Source organism: Gracilinanus agilis, chromosome 5 (assembly GCF_016433145.1).
Source record: "Gracilinanus agilis isolate LMUSP501 chromosome 5, AgileGrace, whole genome shotgun sequence".
In the NCBI taxonomy this organism is placed as follows: Eukaryota; Metazoa; Chordata; class Mammalia; order Didelphimorphia; family Didelphidae; genus Gracilinanus; species Gracilinanus agilis.
In genome coordinates, this window is record NC_058134.1 from 67,962,080 (window position 1) to 67,980,053 (window position 17,974).

The following is a 17,974-nucleotide window of genomic DNA, read 5'->3' on the forward strand; positions in this document are numbered from 1 at the left end:
TTTTGCAGTTAAAAATCTGATTGGTAATTTCTTAATCAGTTTCATTTATTGAAATTGAAATTGACTGCTTGAAACAATACTAAAAATTATAGTACTTTGAAATGCTTCTTCTTAAAAAAGCAAAATTCTTATTTTTATGTGGGTTATGCAAGAAAATCAAGTCAGAATTTTGTCATTCTGAAATATATGTTCTGATATTTCCCTATCCCCTTGAAACATAACTGCCATGAACTCATTTTCTTTTAGCCTATGCATTGTTGTACATTAAAAGTAACTCACGGGTAAAAATGGGCAGACTTCTGAGACAAATTATGCTAACACTACTCAGATGCGTTTTTTTTTATTAGGGAAAAGGAACTTAACTACAGTGGTACCACCACTAAGCAGAGTAGCCATTTAAAAAAAAAAAGTAAGTAAGCAAGTCTATTTTTTCTTAAGAGGTTTTTTAAAGAAAAGGCAATTTAGGGACCATAGGTTGAGTTTCTTTAAGAGAAATAAAATTTCTATCTTAGATCAGAGTATCATGTTTTCACATATCTTAGATCAGAGTATCATGTTTTCACAAAATGATTGCTATAGCAGTAATAAATGGAGTATGTACTAAAAAGGCATTGCTTTCCATTAATTAGTGATATGCAAGCAAGTCAGCGTTCCATAGCCTTAATTGCAGAAATGATCCACACCGCTAGTCTGGTTCATGATGACATTATTGATGATGCAAGCTCTCGAAGAGGAAAGCACACAGTTAATCAGATCTGGGGTGAAAAAAAGGTATGTTTCTAGATCTCTTAACAGAGTTAAGTGGTAATTGGATTGAATTCATTGTTTAGATTCAACTAATATCAAAATTATTTTTTTAAAGCTGCCAGAAGGTTCATGTTGAGATATGTTCTTTAGAGAATAGCTTAAAGTGCCATAGAAATATGAATTGTGTAAGTAACATGATGAAGGTAACATCAAACATCCCTTCTGAACAGTCAAAGGAACCACACACTACCAAGTGTTAATGCAGTTATTATATTATTAGACTGTCATATATTAGACTGATTAAGACTTATAATGTCAAAAATAGTTTTATTCAAGGGATATTTTATCTCAGTTGAACCAACTGAATGTCTGTTCTGTATTATATAATCTTTTCTTGCTTTCCTGTTTTGTCAAGGTAGAATCTGTTCATTTGTATGGGATTTCTAACCAGGCATCCTTGTAGGAATTAACTTTTAATTTTGGAGTTTTAGTGGCTGGAGCTTGTTTGTTGTAAAAATTAGTATATAGCGTACTGTCACGGTTAAAAAAAAAAGCCACAACAGCTATTTAGTACAAATCAGAAAAAGTTTACGTAACAAATTAATTAGATTATTCTAATTTAGGGGGAGAGAGCATTTCAAAATTCTTCTTAGTTACAATGAATACAAAAAAATGCATTTCATATTCTATTTTTGGTGCAGATTAGAAAAGATTATTGCGGTGTTACAGATAGAGTCAAGACCCCTGGGTCCAAGTTTTGCCTCTGACACAAACTGGATATGTGACTTTAGTCATTAAAACTTTCATTTGCCCCTGGATAACTCTCTTAAGGCTAGAAGTAATAAATGAATTGCTGATCTGCATCAGTGAACAAAGTTTCCACACTAGGAACATACAGAGACAATCAAAGGTCAATTGCAAAAAATTCTATTATGAACATTTTGTCTTTTAAAATAATGGATACGAGGATAGCTAAGTAGCACAGCAAGTGGAACACCAGGTCTGGAGTTGAGAGGACCTCAGTTCAGATGTGACTTTAGAGACTTCCTACCTTGTGACCCTGGGCAAGTCATTTAATACTGACTGACTAGATCTTGCTACTCTTCTGTCCTAGAACTAATACTAAGAGAGAAGGTTAGGGCTTTTTAAAAAATTAAATTAAATTAAATATTGGATATGTAAGTTTGAGGTTTTTTAGCATAAACATGCACGCATGCTCTTAAAACAGTATCAGCATCAACCTATCAAAGTAAAAGACTCATGAAAGGTTTTCCCTTTATAAATATCAGAGCAGGCACCTGGGTGGTTCAGTGGATTGAGAGCCAGGCCTAGAGACAGGAGGTCCTGGGTTCAAATCTGGCCTCAGACACACCCTAGTTGTGTGACCCTGAGCAAATCATTTAACTCCCATTGCCTAGCCCTTACTGCTCTTCTGCTTGGAATCAATACACAATATTGATTCTAAGACAAAAGGTAAGGGCTTTCTAATAAATAAATGTCAGAGTAGATTGAGAAAAAGTATAAGGATTGGGATCAAGAATCCTAGAATCATTTTGAAAATGTCAATTTTTAACATTTTCAACATTTTGTATTGGGCAGGTAGATGACACAATAGATAGAGCATTGTTCATGGAGTTAGGAAGACTTGCCTTTGAATCTTACCTTAGAGTACTAGCTGTGTAAACCTGGGCAAATTGGTTGAGTTCTGTGTGCCTCAGTTTTCTCCACAGTTAAATGGGGATCATAATGTACACCTGTCTCAAGACTGTTGTGAAAAACAAACAAGATAATATTTTTTAAGTGCTTAGCATTCATTCTTAAGTATGTACTGAATAAATGCTTATTTTCTTTCTTCCCTCCCCCCTTCCTGTTTTCACTCAACAAACGTTTAACTGCACTGTCCTAGGTGCCACATTTACAAAGAAATATAATATAAACAATACTCTCCAGGAACTTACCATTTAATGGAAAGGGAACAGCATGTGAAAGAAAATTATGATACAGGGACATATAAACAGAAATTGGGGGGTGCAGGCAAAATGCTTTGTAAAATTAGATTCAGAGATGACTTTTATCCAGGGGAAAGTCAGGGTAGGCTTCATGAGAGAAATAGTGTCTGAGTTGGGCCTAGAAGGAAATGAGGGACTTCAGCAGCCAGGAAAGGGAAAGGAATTCATTAGGGCTCGTGTAAACCAACAAAACACTTGGGGATGGATAAGGACAGGACCAGAATGGGAGGTTAAACATAAGGAAGAATACTAGGAACTAAAGTTGAAAAGGGAACCCAAGGCCTGAGTAAGAAGAACCTTAGGCTCCTCTGAATAAGGAATTATACATTGAAGTCAATAGAAAGAAAGGGTGTAGAAGTGGAAGGAAACTTCAAAACAAAATCATCAGTCTGCTTCTCTCTCCTTTTCCTTCTCCTCCCACCAGAGTGCAGATGAGAAAAATAAAACTCAGATTAAATGAACTGTCCAAGGTCAGCTAATAAGTTTCAGAAGTAAGATTTGAACCCATTTCTTCTGATGCCAAACTCATTGCTCTTTAGACTCTTCCTCTTCATAGATAGGAATAAGAAAAGGGATATTTCAGACCGCATTATGATATAAAAAGAAAAAGCATCAATAAAACATGGTTACCTAATCACTGCTTTTTAAAAATTAAAAGAAACATGTCATCACATTCCTCTAGTACATATAGAAGCAAAATAATCCTCTAGAAATAAGCACATTTTCTCAGTGCAGAAAATATTTTTATGCCTCTGTGTGTGTGTGTATTTGATATAAATGATATTCTCATTGGTATAAAAAAACTCCCTAGGTAGAAACTCCTTACTGATGCAGGTCAATTCTTAGTTGTTTGGTTTATTCGTGGCAATTGCCCTTAATTACACAGCCTAAAAGAGGCAAGATTTAAACCCAAGTCTTCCTAATGATGCCATCATTTCACTATGCCATGCTGCCTTTCTGTTACTTTATATATGTGTGTATGTGTACAGATACTATCAGCTGTTCTGATAACCAAGAAATACATTGAAAAATAGAATTGAAGAACCTTGTGTAAGAAACTGACAGCTTGTTATAATATTAACAATGGAAGGATGTGGATAATCCTATGTAACAACATATTTAGGAAAAGCAAAGACTGACAAATCTGGAATTGCCTTGTAGAAATGAGTTTTCACTCTCAGGATAAATGTGTGATGAGGTGATAGAGTTTCTTTTGGCCTTAGTGGCTTTGATACTTGACTATAAAATAGTTTTACTTTTTTCTTTGCTCTTTTTTAAGGCTGTTCTTGCTGGCGATTTTATCCTCTCTGCAGCTTCTGTAGCTTTGGCACGAATTGGAAATACAACAATTGTTTCTGTTTTAACACAGGTCATTGAAGACTTGGTGCGTGGTAGGTTGTTTTTTATTTCCTTTTTTTTAAGTTGTTTTCCTGTGGTTACTTTTAAATTAGCATGTCAATAAAAGCCCAGTCAAAATGAGCCCTTCACCTCTTTCTTTGTAGGTGAATTTCTTCAGCTAGGGTCAAAAGAAAATGAGAATGAGAGATTTGCTCACTACATTGAGAAGACCTTTAAGAAGACTGCAAGTCTCCTAGCCAACAGTTGTAAAGCAGTATGTACGTTCTGTCTTTTTGTCAAGTTAACAGAAGTTTCATTTCTGAGCCTTTTGATGCTTCTGGAAACAAATTCAAAGAACTTTAAAAGCTCGTTCATCAAGACTTTTATCCCAAACTATTGTTATTTCCAGTTTTTCTATCCTATATATCTATAGACCTTGACTTCCATTCTTTTCTTAGGCCACAAAAACTTCTCTAAATCTATCAGTTTGCTAGCCATTTAAGTAACCAATATTCTTCTTAGAATGATTAGAGTAGAGATGCTTCTGGTTTTTACTTCTTTAAAAAATATGTTGAGTTCCTGGCTTGCATTTTTATAAAATTTATATAGTTTTACAAGGCCTTCCCTCCTGAAAGTAAACAGAGTTCAACTCCAATTCCTTATGTAGAGATGACCCTGAATTCTTAAAGGTTATGTAACTGGATTGCCAGTTCTGAAATGGGTTACCATGATGAAAAAGTTTTTTAGTGCAGGCCAAGAAACTATGCTGTACCAAGACCAGTCAAGTTAAAGCATAGAAATTATACTGATAGATTTTCCATTAGAAGATGAATTCACTAGCAGACGCAAGCTAGGAAACAGGTAACTTTAAAAATGTAGAACCATCTTTTACAGTGACATAAAAGGAAGAACATGGAGATTAACTACTGGCACTTGAAATATGAGATCTTTGTTCAGGGACTGATGAATTGATATACTGCCAGGACAATGAAACCATTTCAGTATCTTATCACCCAGCAAGGAATATATTGGTTGCTGGCATGAGGGTCTTTGGGAAATTGATCAGTTTAAGAATTTATTCTTTAAGAGTGGATAGCTCAACATAGTCTAGCATATGTCCTAAATTTTAGGGATCAGATTTCAAAGGAAGAATACATATGGTCCTATGGACTAAAAACTTCTAGCAGAGGAAAATTATTAGAGGAGCAGTGAGAGACATTCAAGAGTTAAATACTGATGATAAAAGGAGAAACCATTCCAGGAAGAAGGTCCAAGAGGAGTTGTGTAAAGAGACTACTATTGATGCAGAGAATTTCTCAACCAAAAACAGCATAGCCCCATAAGAGGAGTGTCAGGAGAACCAAATCATAGAGTGAGCTAAAGCTGACAAGTAAAACCATACCAAAGGGGTTTTTAAAGGCTATATTTAGGGAAAGAAGAAGGATCAGAGAAGAGATGGGACTGCTGCTTAGGGTGGATAGGATAATAATGGATATTTTATTTTTATTTATTTTTATTTTTAGACTTTTATTTTTTATTTTTTTACATGATTCATGTTTTTACTTTCCCCTTCGCCCCCCCCCCTTTAACCCCACTCCCCGTATCCAATGCACATTTCCACTGGTTTTAACACGTGTGATCAGTCAAGACTTATTTACATATTATTGATAGTTGCATTGGTATGGTCATTTAGTGTCCACATCCCCAACCATGTCCGCATCAACCAATAATGGATATTTTTAAAAAGAACCAACCAAGTCTTAATTTCTCACTATTAGTTATTTCGTTTTTTTCTCCTAAGGAAACTGACTTTTGGACTGGAAAGAATAGAATAAAAGCTGTTAATAGGGAATTAAATCTCAAGATGAGTTGGAAAATAGCAAGCTGTCTGACCTTGATGAGTTCAGGTCACCAGACCCAGATGAACTTCATCCCAATATATTTCAAGAATTGGCAAATATTGCTGCTGTACTGTTGTCAGTGTTTTTTGAATGATTATGGAAGATAGGGTTAAAAAATGGCAAATTTTCCCCCCAAAAGGAAGAAAGTCAATGTCTGCAAACTATGAACTAATGAGTTTTAGTTCCGGTTTCTAACAAAATTCTATAACATTAAAAGGATGGTTAGTGAACATCTAGGAAAAGAATTAGCAATCCCAGATGATGATCATAGTTTCACCAAGAGCAAATAATACCAGATTAGTCTGTTTCCCTTTTTTTACAGGGCTACTATGCTGATGGAACAAGGGAATACCATAGACATAGTTTACTTAATATTTCAGAAAGACATTTGATAGTCACTCATGTTGTTCTCATGGAAAGAATGGGGAGATGTGAGCCAAACAATAATATTGGATTTGGACCTGGCCAAATGGTTGAATCCAAAGAATAGTCAAAAGATCATTGCCGTAGCATTGTAAAGGTCTTCAGTGGCATCTAGTCTAAACCCCTTGTTTTAAAGATGACAAAATTGAGGCCTAGAGTGACTAAGGGCTAATGTCACATGGATCTCCAAGCAGGTCCAGGGCCTCTGATTTCCAGTGTGATGCCCCCATTAGCATGTTACCTCCATTCTAATAGCCCAACATCATCTTGGAAGTAGGTGTCCAGTAGAATGTCCTATGACCTTGCTTTGTATCACAGTCATCATGGCTTGTGTAAAGGAATAGATTATTTATTTATTGAATTTACAGATGACAGAGAAACTAGGAATGATAAATATAATATTTTATAACAGAATCAGAATCTAAAAAAATCTTAACTGACTAGATTTGGGGCTAAATATGACAAAATAAAATTTGGTAGTAATGCATGTGAGATGTGACTTTTTATCTTAATCAAAGTTTTAGACTGTCCAGGTACAAAATTGAGAAGGTACAACTAGATAGCAGCTTGTCCAAAAAAGGATTAAAAAATGAGATGTAGCAACCAAAAAATAATACTGCCTCTTCAGATACCTTGATTTGGCATAGTGTCTTAGAATAGGGTAATTTAAGCCAAAGCTGCAATTTTGTGTCCGTGTATAGGTACCATATTTTAGAAAAGATAATGATGAGCTGGAGAAGATCCAGAAGAAAGTAACCAAGATAAGTGGCCTGAGATCATACTGTACAGAGATCTTTTAAATAAACTGAAAACGTTTAACATAGAGTAACAGTACAAACTTAAATAGAAACAGAGCCCTGCAGGTCTCATGTTGATTTAGGAAACCACATATTAACATTACCTATGCAATTTGACTTCAAGAAAAAGAGCTAGCCAGAGTAGAATGAGCAGCTGAGGGAGGACTTCCCTGCCACTTTGAAGACCACTTTGAAGAAAAGTGTAGTGTGTGTGGATATTCCTGGCACAGAGGATTAAGCAGAAACTTTCCACAAAGAATGTGTGATAGGGAGTAATGGGAAATGGTTGAAAATTAAACAGTGGGATGCAGAAACTTTATGGAAATCCTCTATCTTTATAGCTTTGGTGTTTTAATTCAAGAAGAGAGTCTGAAGGCACCAAACGTTAAGTACTTACAGAGCATTGTGTTAAGCCCTGAGGATACCTAGAGAAAAGTAAGCCAGGCTCTGCTCTCCTAGAGCTCACATTTTGCTCTAAAGGGGAGTAGAGAGTCAAATGGAAAAAACCTGTGGTCCTTTGAGTGAAGCAGCAAAGGAGAGGGTAATGATTTTTCAGTGTCATTTCTACTGATAAAATCAGGCCAGTTTCTACTGTTGAGCCATTTGATAGTGCCAAGAGCCTTCTTCTCTGGGTTTTCGGTAGCTCTGGCCATAATGCCTGCAGGAGTAGTTGCCAGGCTACATCTCCATAGGTATTGCTTCCCAGAATGACAACTGGGGCTCTTGTACTGAAAGCATTGCTCTTCCCAGGGCTCTTGGGTTCAGTGTCCTGGGTTTTTTGTTGATTGAGAGGCCTGGAGAATGTGATACAGTGTGTGTGCTCATTGAAAAAGAGCCAGGAAAGGGGATTGGATTACATCTGCAAAATTTGTACGATACCTTTCTTGGGTCCCAAGGGATTTCCTGACATAAAAACTCATCTTTTCAGTAGTAGTGTGCTTCTAGTGATGCTTTATGGTTATGGATCATGAAACAACACAATTTCCAAAGGATTAAGATCAAATTTGCCCATGACCCAGAGGACAATGGAGAGATAATTGCTGGGTGTAACTAGGCTACAGCTTATTACCAGTGATGAAGTGCTATAAAAGGCACCATTAGGGAATTCTACGAGCAGGAAAGGAGGTGGACCAAGCAGGAGGGAGAGAGAACAAATGGAACCTGCTGGCGGTTGTTCTAGTTCAAGTAACAGTCAAAGTTTAGAAGACCTTTAGAAAGGTCTTCATGTGGTGTAGATTATTTGTGGAATGGTATAGACAAGAAGCAAATGGGCCCAATAAGGTCATAATCTAAATTGGTAGCAGTAGTATATTAATGAAAGTAAAGATTATTTAATTGGAAATAACAAGGAACCTCTAAAATATTAGAATTTAGCCTCCTCATTTGTACATTCTGATTTTTCCACAAATCCCATTATCCCTAGAAATCAAATGTACTTTGCTTTTTAGGGAAACACAGAAGTAAAGGTAAAGGCTTTGGACCATTTGAAATCATTTCAAAAATAGAAGTCATATAGAATGGAGGTGTTGTTTATTACTTCCTACCCCCCAAATAGAAAGGAAATATTTAAGCTACTCCCCAAGACTTAGTCTTTTAAGACATTTGGAACTCTCTAGTTAAATCTGGCTCATAAAAAAGAAATGACTTTTTACTTGAGGAAAAACTAGTATCAGACCAATAGTTAATCGGTTACAAGAAATACCTGGCTTTTTATTGGGCAGACATCCAATATGTTCTCAGATCATTAGTAAATTTTTTGAGCAGAAGTCAGTTAACCATAACCTAGGAAGGTAGTCGTTATTTCCCCTTTTCCTCCCTTTTCCAGTGTTTAAATTGAGTAGGAGTCTATATCTTATCTTTATCAATTTTTCCTAAATCAAGGTGGGCTCATTTTGTTGCTAATTATGATTTCTCTGGCCTGAATGTGGTCATCAAATTTTATTCTACAAATGATTAGAAAATTTCTCTCCCTTGAATTCGTTATTTGATGTGTATCAGCCTAACTGGTAGTAGAACATCATAATTCAGGTATTTCCTGGATGTTTCTTTTATAACCCTAGATAGTAAAGCCAACAAAAATAAAAGCTACAGATGGAATTTAGCTTAGATTTAGCTTTGTTTTTTAATCTTAGCATAATTATTTGAGTTTTAAAGAATCCTTTTAAGGACCTATCTATCAGGTGCAAGTGTCTTTTGACTATAAAGTCAATGTATTAAGAGAATTGAATAAAATAGATGTAATTAGGATTGCTCAGTAAGAATCCTGGGCATTTGGTCCAGAATTCTTCTCTTCCAGAAAAGACCTGTCTAATTCACATTCCAGAGGAAAATTGCTTGAACATAGTAGCATTTAGACACAATTTGATTTTTAGGTGATTGTTTTAAAAAAAAATTCTAAAATATTTAAAGTGATTTTCCCCTCTTTTAAAAGGAGACTGAAGAATGAAAAAATGACTAACATAATTATGATATAAGAATGAACCATTTTAAACAGATATTTTATTAAAATAAATGACTTAATGAGACCACAGTGTCTCAGTTACTGGGAATTCAGTCTGTCAACAAAGCCAACTGGGACAGGATTCCTCTAGCAGTGCCCCAACCCTGTGTAGTTAGGCAACAGAGATAGAAAGGGACATAGAATTGTGCACAAAACTCGGCTTATGGCAAAAGGCATCACGTGACTAGAAACTGATGCACTGAGAAGTGACAGCAGCAGCTTCGATAATGGCACGAGGCCTGCCGTGCACAGCAGTTATTCCTGAGGATCTTCCACCTTCAGTGACAGGCACGACCCAGAGCCATCGAGGAAGAGCACAGTGAATTTCAGTGTCTCTAGGTTTTTCCATTGCCTTTTGGGTCACCTGCGTTCTAATTCTTTGGAGGGTCTATGTTTTATGACTAAATATTTATCACTGGCAGGTTATTGATAGTTAAAAGATGATTGTTGTTTGTTTGGGGAAATAGCTCGGGACCATTGAATGTGTTGCTGTCTCCTACATACCTATCCAGTCTGTCTTCCTCTTGTTCTAGTCTAGGCCCAAGTCATTGTCCAAGATAGAAGAGCAGCTCCTGGGGCTGCCCTTTCACCTGTGCTCAAGGCAACAGCTGTTCTTCATCCACTTAAGTTTTTCTTATATGAATTTAGTGTGAATGCATGATGGCTTTAAGTAGGTTGTAGCTTATTACTGGTAGTGATTTGATTGTAGGAAGTGCACTAAGTAATAGGCACCAATCATGCACTTACTGAACTAACTATACTGTTAGAGGAGAAAACAAAAAGGGAGAATAAGTGTCTACAGACTTCCTGCTCTGTGCCAGGCACTGTGCTAAGCAGCTTTTTAAACGGATTTCTCATTTGATCCTCACAATGATCCTATGAGTAGATGCTATTATCATCTCCATTTTATACTTGAAGAAACTGAGGCAAAAAGAAGACAGGAAAACATGTCATACATCTTAGAATTGAGAGAAAACACTGTCAAAATGGATAATAGTTTTTAAAATGAGTGGGTCAGGGTACAGAAATCCTGTTGTTTAGAGTAATTCATTCCCAACAGATATAAAGCAAATGAAGCATTAATGTACATTAAACTAGATCAACCTTGAGTTAGAATTAAGTGTTTAATAAAGACCACTAAGAAGCATGCTGGTGTACTATAATACAAATGGGAATTTAAAATATTAAATATAAATCCTTTTCCTATAAATGGAATTGCCCCAGACTGCTTAGGAAATAAGAAATTATGTGATTAAATGAACATTTTTATATTTATAATTACCTATGAATATACAGAATACAGGAGCTCTAGACCTTCTGAACTGCTGCTTATGAGTGCCTGATGTTAAGATACTGATAAACCTGAGCTCAGACAGTTGCTGTGAGAACTGGCCGACACAGGAGAAATCACATCAGCCTTTTCCATGGTTGAAGATTAAAAGGATCACATTCTGCTAGGTATTTCCCAATAAAGAAAAATGAATGGAATTCCCAGATGTCCCAACAAGTTGACAGGATTAAAATAGGACTAAGCAGTGCTCTCTAGGCTCACCCTTCCCCTCCTCCTCTCCCCCACCTCATCCCTCTCTTTCCTTCTCTGCCTCCCTCTTCCTCTCTCTCTGTCTCTGTCTGTCTGTCTCATTTCCTGTAGCTGAATAGACTCCTAACCTTGATCTGATTACATCTTCAGTAGAGGATTGCTTTGAGGGGATTTGGTCTTTTATTTCCCCCACTGTTTTCAATCAGAAGAACTTTAAAAAATAAGAAATGAAGGCTTGTTTTAATGAATTTGGCTTACTCTTCCCCAGATGTTTGTTTTTGTCATCCTGTTCTATTCTAAACTGGACATTGGCCAGAATGTGGCAGTTTTTTGCCATTTTTTGGACTTTTTATTTTTCCTGAGCTGTACCATCCTGGTTCTTGCCCCCTTCTCCACCATCAGCCCCTCCCCCCCAGCGGTTCCAGATTGTTTATTCTTGGTTTTTCTTTGTGGATCACATAAGCTCCCAGTCTGGCTCTTGCCACTTACAACATTGGATTATATGAGAGAAAATAAAGAAGGTTTTTAAAGGTTTACTCAGTATAGTGCAGTTTTAGAGTTGAATGATAAGTCTTCAGTATAATTAGCTTCTAAGCCTTTCTCTCTCTTAAACTTCTTCTATATCTGGAAAAAATATATCACAGAATTTTGCCATATTTGCATACCAAAAGGCTCACTAATGGCAAAAATATCCCCCCCCCCCCAGTCTATAGGAAGACAATCAGGTTTCGTTTTTGATTTCTAAAACTAAAGCTCTTTATTATGTAGCATGAGGGTTTCCAGAGTGTTTTCTTTACAATAAAGTGTAGGAAAGACTGTGTGTACACAGCCAGTACTTAATAAATGTGTGTTGAACATGCAAAGTAGGTACTATTATGGTCCACATTTTACAGTGGAGATTCCTGAAGTTCAAAGAAGTTAAGTAATTCAATACTGGACACAAAGCTATTAAATGGAATTTTAACACATCCCTCTAGCCCCCCAATAAATAAACAAACAAAAATAAATAATGTGTGTTCAATTTTAATTAATCAGTTTTGTAAAACCATAAATATTGTGCCAGTTTTACAGATGCAGAAATAGACCCAAATCGTAACTTGCCCAGATCTCAAACTTAAGTCTTTACAATGTCAACCCAGTAGTTTTCCCAGTTTATTAAATTGTCCCTTTTCCCACCCCATCTCTGTGGTTGTCTTTCTCCTTTGTGTGCATGCATGCACAGATAAATACTTCTGTTTTATGATGAAAGTTCTTTTTAAGAGCACAGAACATCTTGTTTTTGTGTTTCTAGGTTTAGCACCTAGCATACTACTTGGCACAAGTGAATATTTAATACATGTTTGTTGATTGATAAATATCAATAATATAAATGTATATATTACATATACATATCAAAAGAACTTCGAGAACTAAGAAATGAAGGCTTGTTTTAAGAAATTTGGTTTAATCTTAACCCTCAGATGTTTGTTTTTGACATCCTTTTTTATTCTCAACTGGATATTGGAGGGCAGCTAGGTGGCTCAGTGGATTGAGAGCCAGGCCTAGAGATGGGAGGTCCTGGGTTCAAATCCAGCCTCAGATACTTCCCAGCTATGAGACCCTGGGCAAGTCAATTGACCCCCATTGCCTAGCCCTTAACACTCTTCTGCCTTGGAGCCAATACATAGTATTGGCTCCAAGATGAAAGGTAAGGGTTTTAAAACCAATAAATAAATAAAGATAAAATAAAGTTGGTCTGAACCAAAATTTCTTAACCTTTTTGTGTCATGAACCCCTTGGGTAGTCTGATGAATCTCTGAATCCCTTCTCAGATTTATGTTTTTAAATGTATAAAATTATATTGAAATACACTTAAAAGTCCATAGACCCAAGATGAAGAGCCAGTGGATTGAGTAGCCTCCACTGTCCCTTTCTGTACTTTCCTGTGATCCTACGAATTACAAGATTTGAAATTCTAAAACTACTCAAAATATTTAGATGGCTTTGCTCTTTCATCAGTGTATTTTCTCCCCTGATGCAGATTGTAAGCCTGGCTGCCAGTCCTACTCATCATGTTTGACCACTGGCCGTGCCTCCTCATACATTTTTCAGTGCTGTTGCCCCTCTGTGCAATGGAAGTTTCTGTTTTTTCTTGCCACCTTTAGAAAACAAGGGCAATATCCAGGGTATCCAGTAGTTATTTCTTTTCTTGCCTTGTAAGAAAGCCTATCTTTTTTGCTTATATTTCTCTGACATCATCTTTAGAAATAGACCCAAACTTATAAAAAGTTATTAAATGTGATAGAAGGGAAGATTTCAATTTTGCATTTGTCAGGCAAGCATTCAAATGGAATACTTTGCTGAGCTAAAGTCCCGCTTTTTTCCCCATTGGTATCCACCTGCTAACTGTCAGTGCTGTTAGTAATGACCAAGTTGGTTATTTAGTCCAGAAAAAAATAAACAGTCTGACCACGTAGCTAAGAGAGAGCTTGAATTTTTACCTTATTGTCTGTCAGCCCAGATGTATGTTGGTGTAACTTGATTTCCCAGCAGATGGTTCAATAATATTTCTTGTTTCATTTTTTAAAATGCATTTACATTTACTGAAAGCAGGTGTTGCCTGGTAGGGATCTGAGCGGCTGTCTTTGCGTTATAGTGTTTGTCAGCTAGCGAGTAGCTGTGCAGACAGGCCATGAGGACGGAGCAGGGCCTCCTTTCCCTTTGGAAAGTGGAGTCGGGTCGGAACTGTCTGTGGTTAGAGCCGGCCCACCCGTGGGCCTCGTCCTCCCTCCAGCCAGGCGGAGCGCGTCTTACACACGTAGAAAGTGCAGAAGGAAGTCCTTTGGGGAAAGACAGAGAGAGACTCCGGGGTGGGCGGCGAGCCAAGAATTCCCCACAGACTCTCCACCGCCTCCCCGGCTGCCACCCTGTGGCTGGGCTCTGTCCAGCCGAGTCCCCAGGCTGCCGCCACTTCAGTTCCCAAAGCACAAAGACGCGGCCTCGGCCCACCTGTGAAGGGGGCCAGTTGAAGGGGCGCCCCTCCTGGGCCGAGTGTGTGCAGAGGGGGCAGGAGGCCTGCCAGGGGCGTCTGAGCATCCGCCGAAAGCTGTTTAAGTCTGGGAAATGGTACGTGCTCGAGGCCCTGGTGAGTCTCCCAGGAGGAGGAGCACAAAGGAGGGCGCTGGGGGAGGCTGGGATCGAGGCCGCCTGGGGCCAGCCTGAGAAGCAAGGCCTGGCAGAGCCGCCCGCTTCGGGTCCAGCTCTGAACGTTGCCATTTTTCTTCCTTTAAACGGATCTTTGTCTCTTGCAAACTGGGTTTAGCCTGCTCAGAATGGCGAGCTTGGAGGGCCCAGGCGGCCGGTCTGCAGGGGACGCGGGGCACGTCGCACCGGCAGAGGGAAAGGTGTGTTGTGTCCTCCAGGGCCTCCCCCTGAGACAAAGCCAGACGTGTAACAGGCTAGAAATGTCACCAAAGACTTTGTGTGTTTTCTGAAACGTCGTAAAATGGCTGTCACGATGGAGCTTCCGGATCGGGGGGATTCCAGGTGCTTTAACAATGCCAGTAGCGGGGGGCAACTGGGAGGCTCAGTTGACTGAGAGCCAGGCCTGGAGACAGGAGGTTCTGGGTTCAAATTTGGGCTCAGACACTGCCTAGCTATGTGACCCGGAACAAGTCATTGTACCCTAATTGCCTGGCCCTGGTCGCTCTTTTGTCTGGGAGCCAAGACTCCGTTTTGATCAGCGGTGGGTAGCGGGGGGCCTCACAAGGGCACGGGGCACGCGGACCGTGTAGTCCTAAGCGGATGTTTGATCCAAGGGCAGAACTTCCGATAACTGGAAATAATTACGAGTAAGAAGGTCAAAGAAAGGCTTGTTGAAGAAAACACTTTCCCGTCAGAAATTAAATGAACTATTCCCAAGTTTCCAAAAAAACCATGAAAATAAAATAAGTGGGAAAACCTTTCTAATAAACTTCCTTGTGATTAGGTCCTCTATTTAAGCTCTGTTCAACAACATTTCTTTATTGTCTTTGAGCAAAGCTCACGATGAAAGGACAGGCCTTACCCCCAAGGAGGTGATGTTCTGAAGTACGTGCCACCCCTGCGCTGCCGCCATCCTGCCCTCCCTACTGTACACAAGGGCTTATTGAGCATGTTTTTTAAAATGAACCCAGCAGGGAATTGGCAGTCATTCAGAGCAATGTTAAGCCTGGCCATATCCTATCAGAAAGTCATTTTCACATAATTGGGCATTTAGGTGAGGCATCATTGTAAGGTGAACTGCACTGGGAAGTGGTTAGAATTCTCATTCTACAACTTTCTCCGTGTGTGTGTGGGGGGGGGGGGGGACGGGACTGAGAGGAATCTCTTCTCTGAGCCTTAGTCTCTTGATCTTTAAAACAAGAGGATGATGGGACAAGATGGCCTTTAGGTTCCATTCTAGCCATCCTCAGGAAGGCCCTGGGTAGATCTCTGTTGCATATTTTGAACTATATCTCATTCCTTCTACAAACTAAATCGGAGAACTTTCTTTTTATTTTAGGTCTCCATTCTAGGATGTCCTGATCCAGTGGTTCATGAAATAGCCTATCAGTATGGAAAAAATATTGGCATTGCATTTCAGGTCCTTAAAAATTTTGGCTTTTTATTGTTATGACCTTTTAAAGATACTTCCTGTGATGTTAAAGTTTTTGGCTTTCTGGAATGGGCTTTGACACCAGCTCTCTCTCCTTCAGTTGATAGATGACGTGTTGGATTTCACTTCCTGTACTGACCAGCTAGGCAAACCAACAGCAGCCGATCTGAAACTTGGATTAGCCACTGGTCCTGTCTTATTTGCTTGCCAGCAGGTAGGTTCTGTTTTAGAATATGCAATTTGTAGATGTGGACCAATGGCTTCTTCAGTAAGTTGTTTCCTGTTCAATAAATTGGTTGGCAGACAAGGATCTCACCTGAGTGGTTTCTGCATCTTGATTTGGGAGGTATTACTTGAAATTTTCCATGACTTGCCTTAAAAGAAACACCCAAATCTGCTGGATAAACAAGACCTTGTTATGGTTGCAACAGAAGTGAAGCAATAGGACCTTCAACAAATTCATAGAACTCGGATGAGATTTCCTGTGGCCTTCAGAGGGGCTGCAAAGGAATTCCTTAAATTAAGGAGGTATCCTTGGGGATCCCAGAAAGTTTCATAGCACCCAATCCAGGGTACTGTGGCTTGAAGGAAGAAATGAAACTGCCTTAAAATAAGGGTACAAGGAACAAGAAGCCTCAGTAATATTTTAGTGACTTAAAAGTCAGCTCACATACCTTGAAATAAGGGGAGTGTTACCTAGAGTTTATAGATCTTACTGTATAGGTCTTTTCATTGCGTGATTTGGTCCGTTTAACAAATCCATCCAACATTCAGTATTTGGGGGCATCCGACTTCAAATAAAGAACTGGGCTTAAATACCACCTCAGATATATACTGCCTATCAGACTTTGGACAAATCATTTAACCTTGCTCTGATTTGGTTTTCTCATCTGTAAAATGAAAGGGTTGGACTTGGTGGCCCCCTCCCAGGTCTCTTCCAGCTCTCAACCTGTGATCTTGAGTCTTTTCTTTTCTTAGTCTTGAAAAGATAGTTCATAGCTTGGCCACCCCTTTAAATGGATGACTATACTTGGAAGTAGTTCAGATTCACTGTTCCTAGATGAGAAAAGATGAACACCTTTCCCAGTTGCTAGCAGAACCACCCCAGTTCTTGTAGCATCAGCTAGGAGATGGTCAGAAAAATCAGGTTTGGGGCTGGATAGTGGCCAGCAGTCAGTTGAAGTATGAAGGAAAGTTTCAGAACATAGTAGGCCAAATAAGTTTTACTCCTATAAAGTTAGACAGTACCCAGCCTCCATCCATTGGGTCATCCTTCCCTCTTGTCCATGTTCCTTCCTTGGAAGACGGGAGGTGGAGATGATCACGCTTCTACTTTAAAGGTGTGCCATGTGGCCAGCCGGCCAGAATTCCTCCCAGAAGAGCAATGGTGATGATTAGAGGACTTCATGTTCCTGAGGCTGAGAAGACAGTAGACAGTCAGCCTCTGTATTGTAAGGCACAAATGGGGAATACATTTTTTCCTATCCAAGGGGAAAGGGAGGAAAAGCACAGGCCGCAGATGAGTGAAAAATAGAGTTGAAGATACAACCAGGATTAAGTTGGAAAATAAAGTTAATGACAATCAAATAGCCTCCTCTCCTGTCCACTGTCAATATATTTAAAAGACTGAATGACCAACGTGCAGTAAATGTCTTGTTTTTTTAATATGGGGCTCCTTCTGTGGCCATCCTCCCATCTCATTTTAATAGGCCCTTTGTCGTAAATGCACTGACCAGCACCCCACCTCAACCCTTCCTTGTCACCTAGAAAAAACCAATAAGAAAACTGGCCCCAAAACAGATGTTTCTAAAAGCTTTGTTGTTGTTTTGTTCGTGTCCCCATGTAGGTTTTCTTGGCAGATAGTGGGATGGTTTGCCATTTCCTTCTCCAACTCAGTTTATAGATGAGGAATTGAGGCAAGCAGGGTTAAGTAACTTGTCCAGGATCATAGAGCAGAGTGACTACGGGTAGATTTGAATTCATGAAGGTAATATCTTGCTCATTCCAAGCCCACCGAGTCACCTGGCTGAAAGCTTCTAGAAGCCACAGCCTGCAGTTCCCTATGAAGAACGAATTCCATGTCTTCTCTGCTCAGGACCAGGAG

The 17,974-nt window shown here is 38.9% G+C and overlaps 1 protein-coding gene across 1 annotated transcript in view; it reads left to right on the top strand.

Moving 5' to 3' along the window:
• The window catches only part of PDSS1 (decaprenyl diphosphate synthase subunit 1), a 36,839-nt gene that overhangs the window by 14,699 nt on the left and 4,166 nt on the right, over positions 1-17,974 (top strand). Inside the window, exons 5-9 of the mRNA XM_044678117.1 lie at positions 630-771; positions 4,036-4,147; positions 4,259-4,368; positions 15,778-15,858; positions 15,971-16,084. Coding sequence (XP_044534052.1) covers positions 630-771; positions 4,036-4,147; positions 4,259-4,368; positions 15,778-15,858; positions 15,971-16,084 — 559 coding nt within the window. The remainder of the gene's footprint in view (positions 1-629; positions 772-4,035; positions 4,148-4,258; positions 4,369-15,777; positions 15,859-15,970; positions 16,085-17,974) is intronic.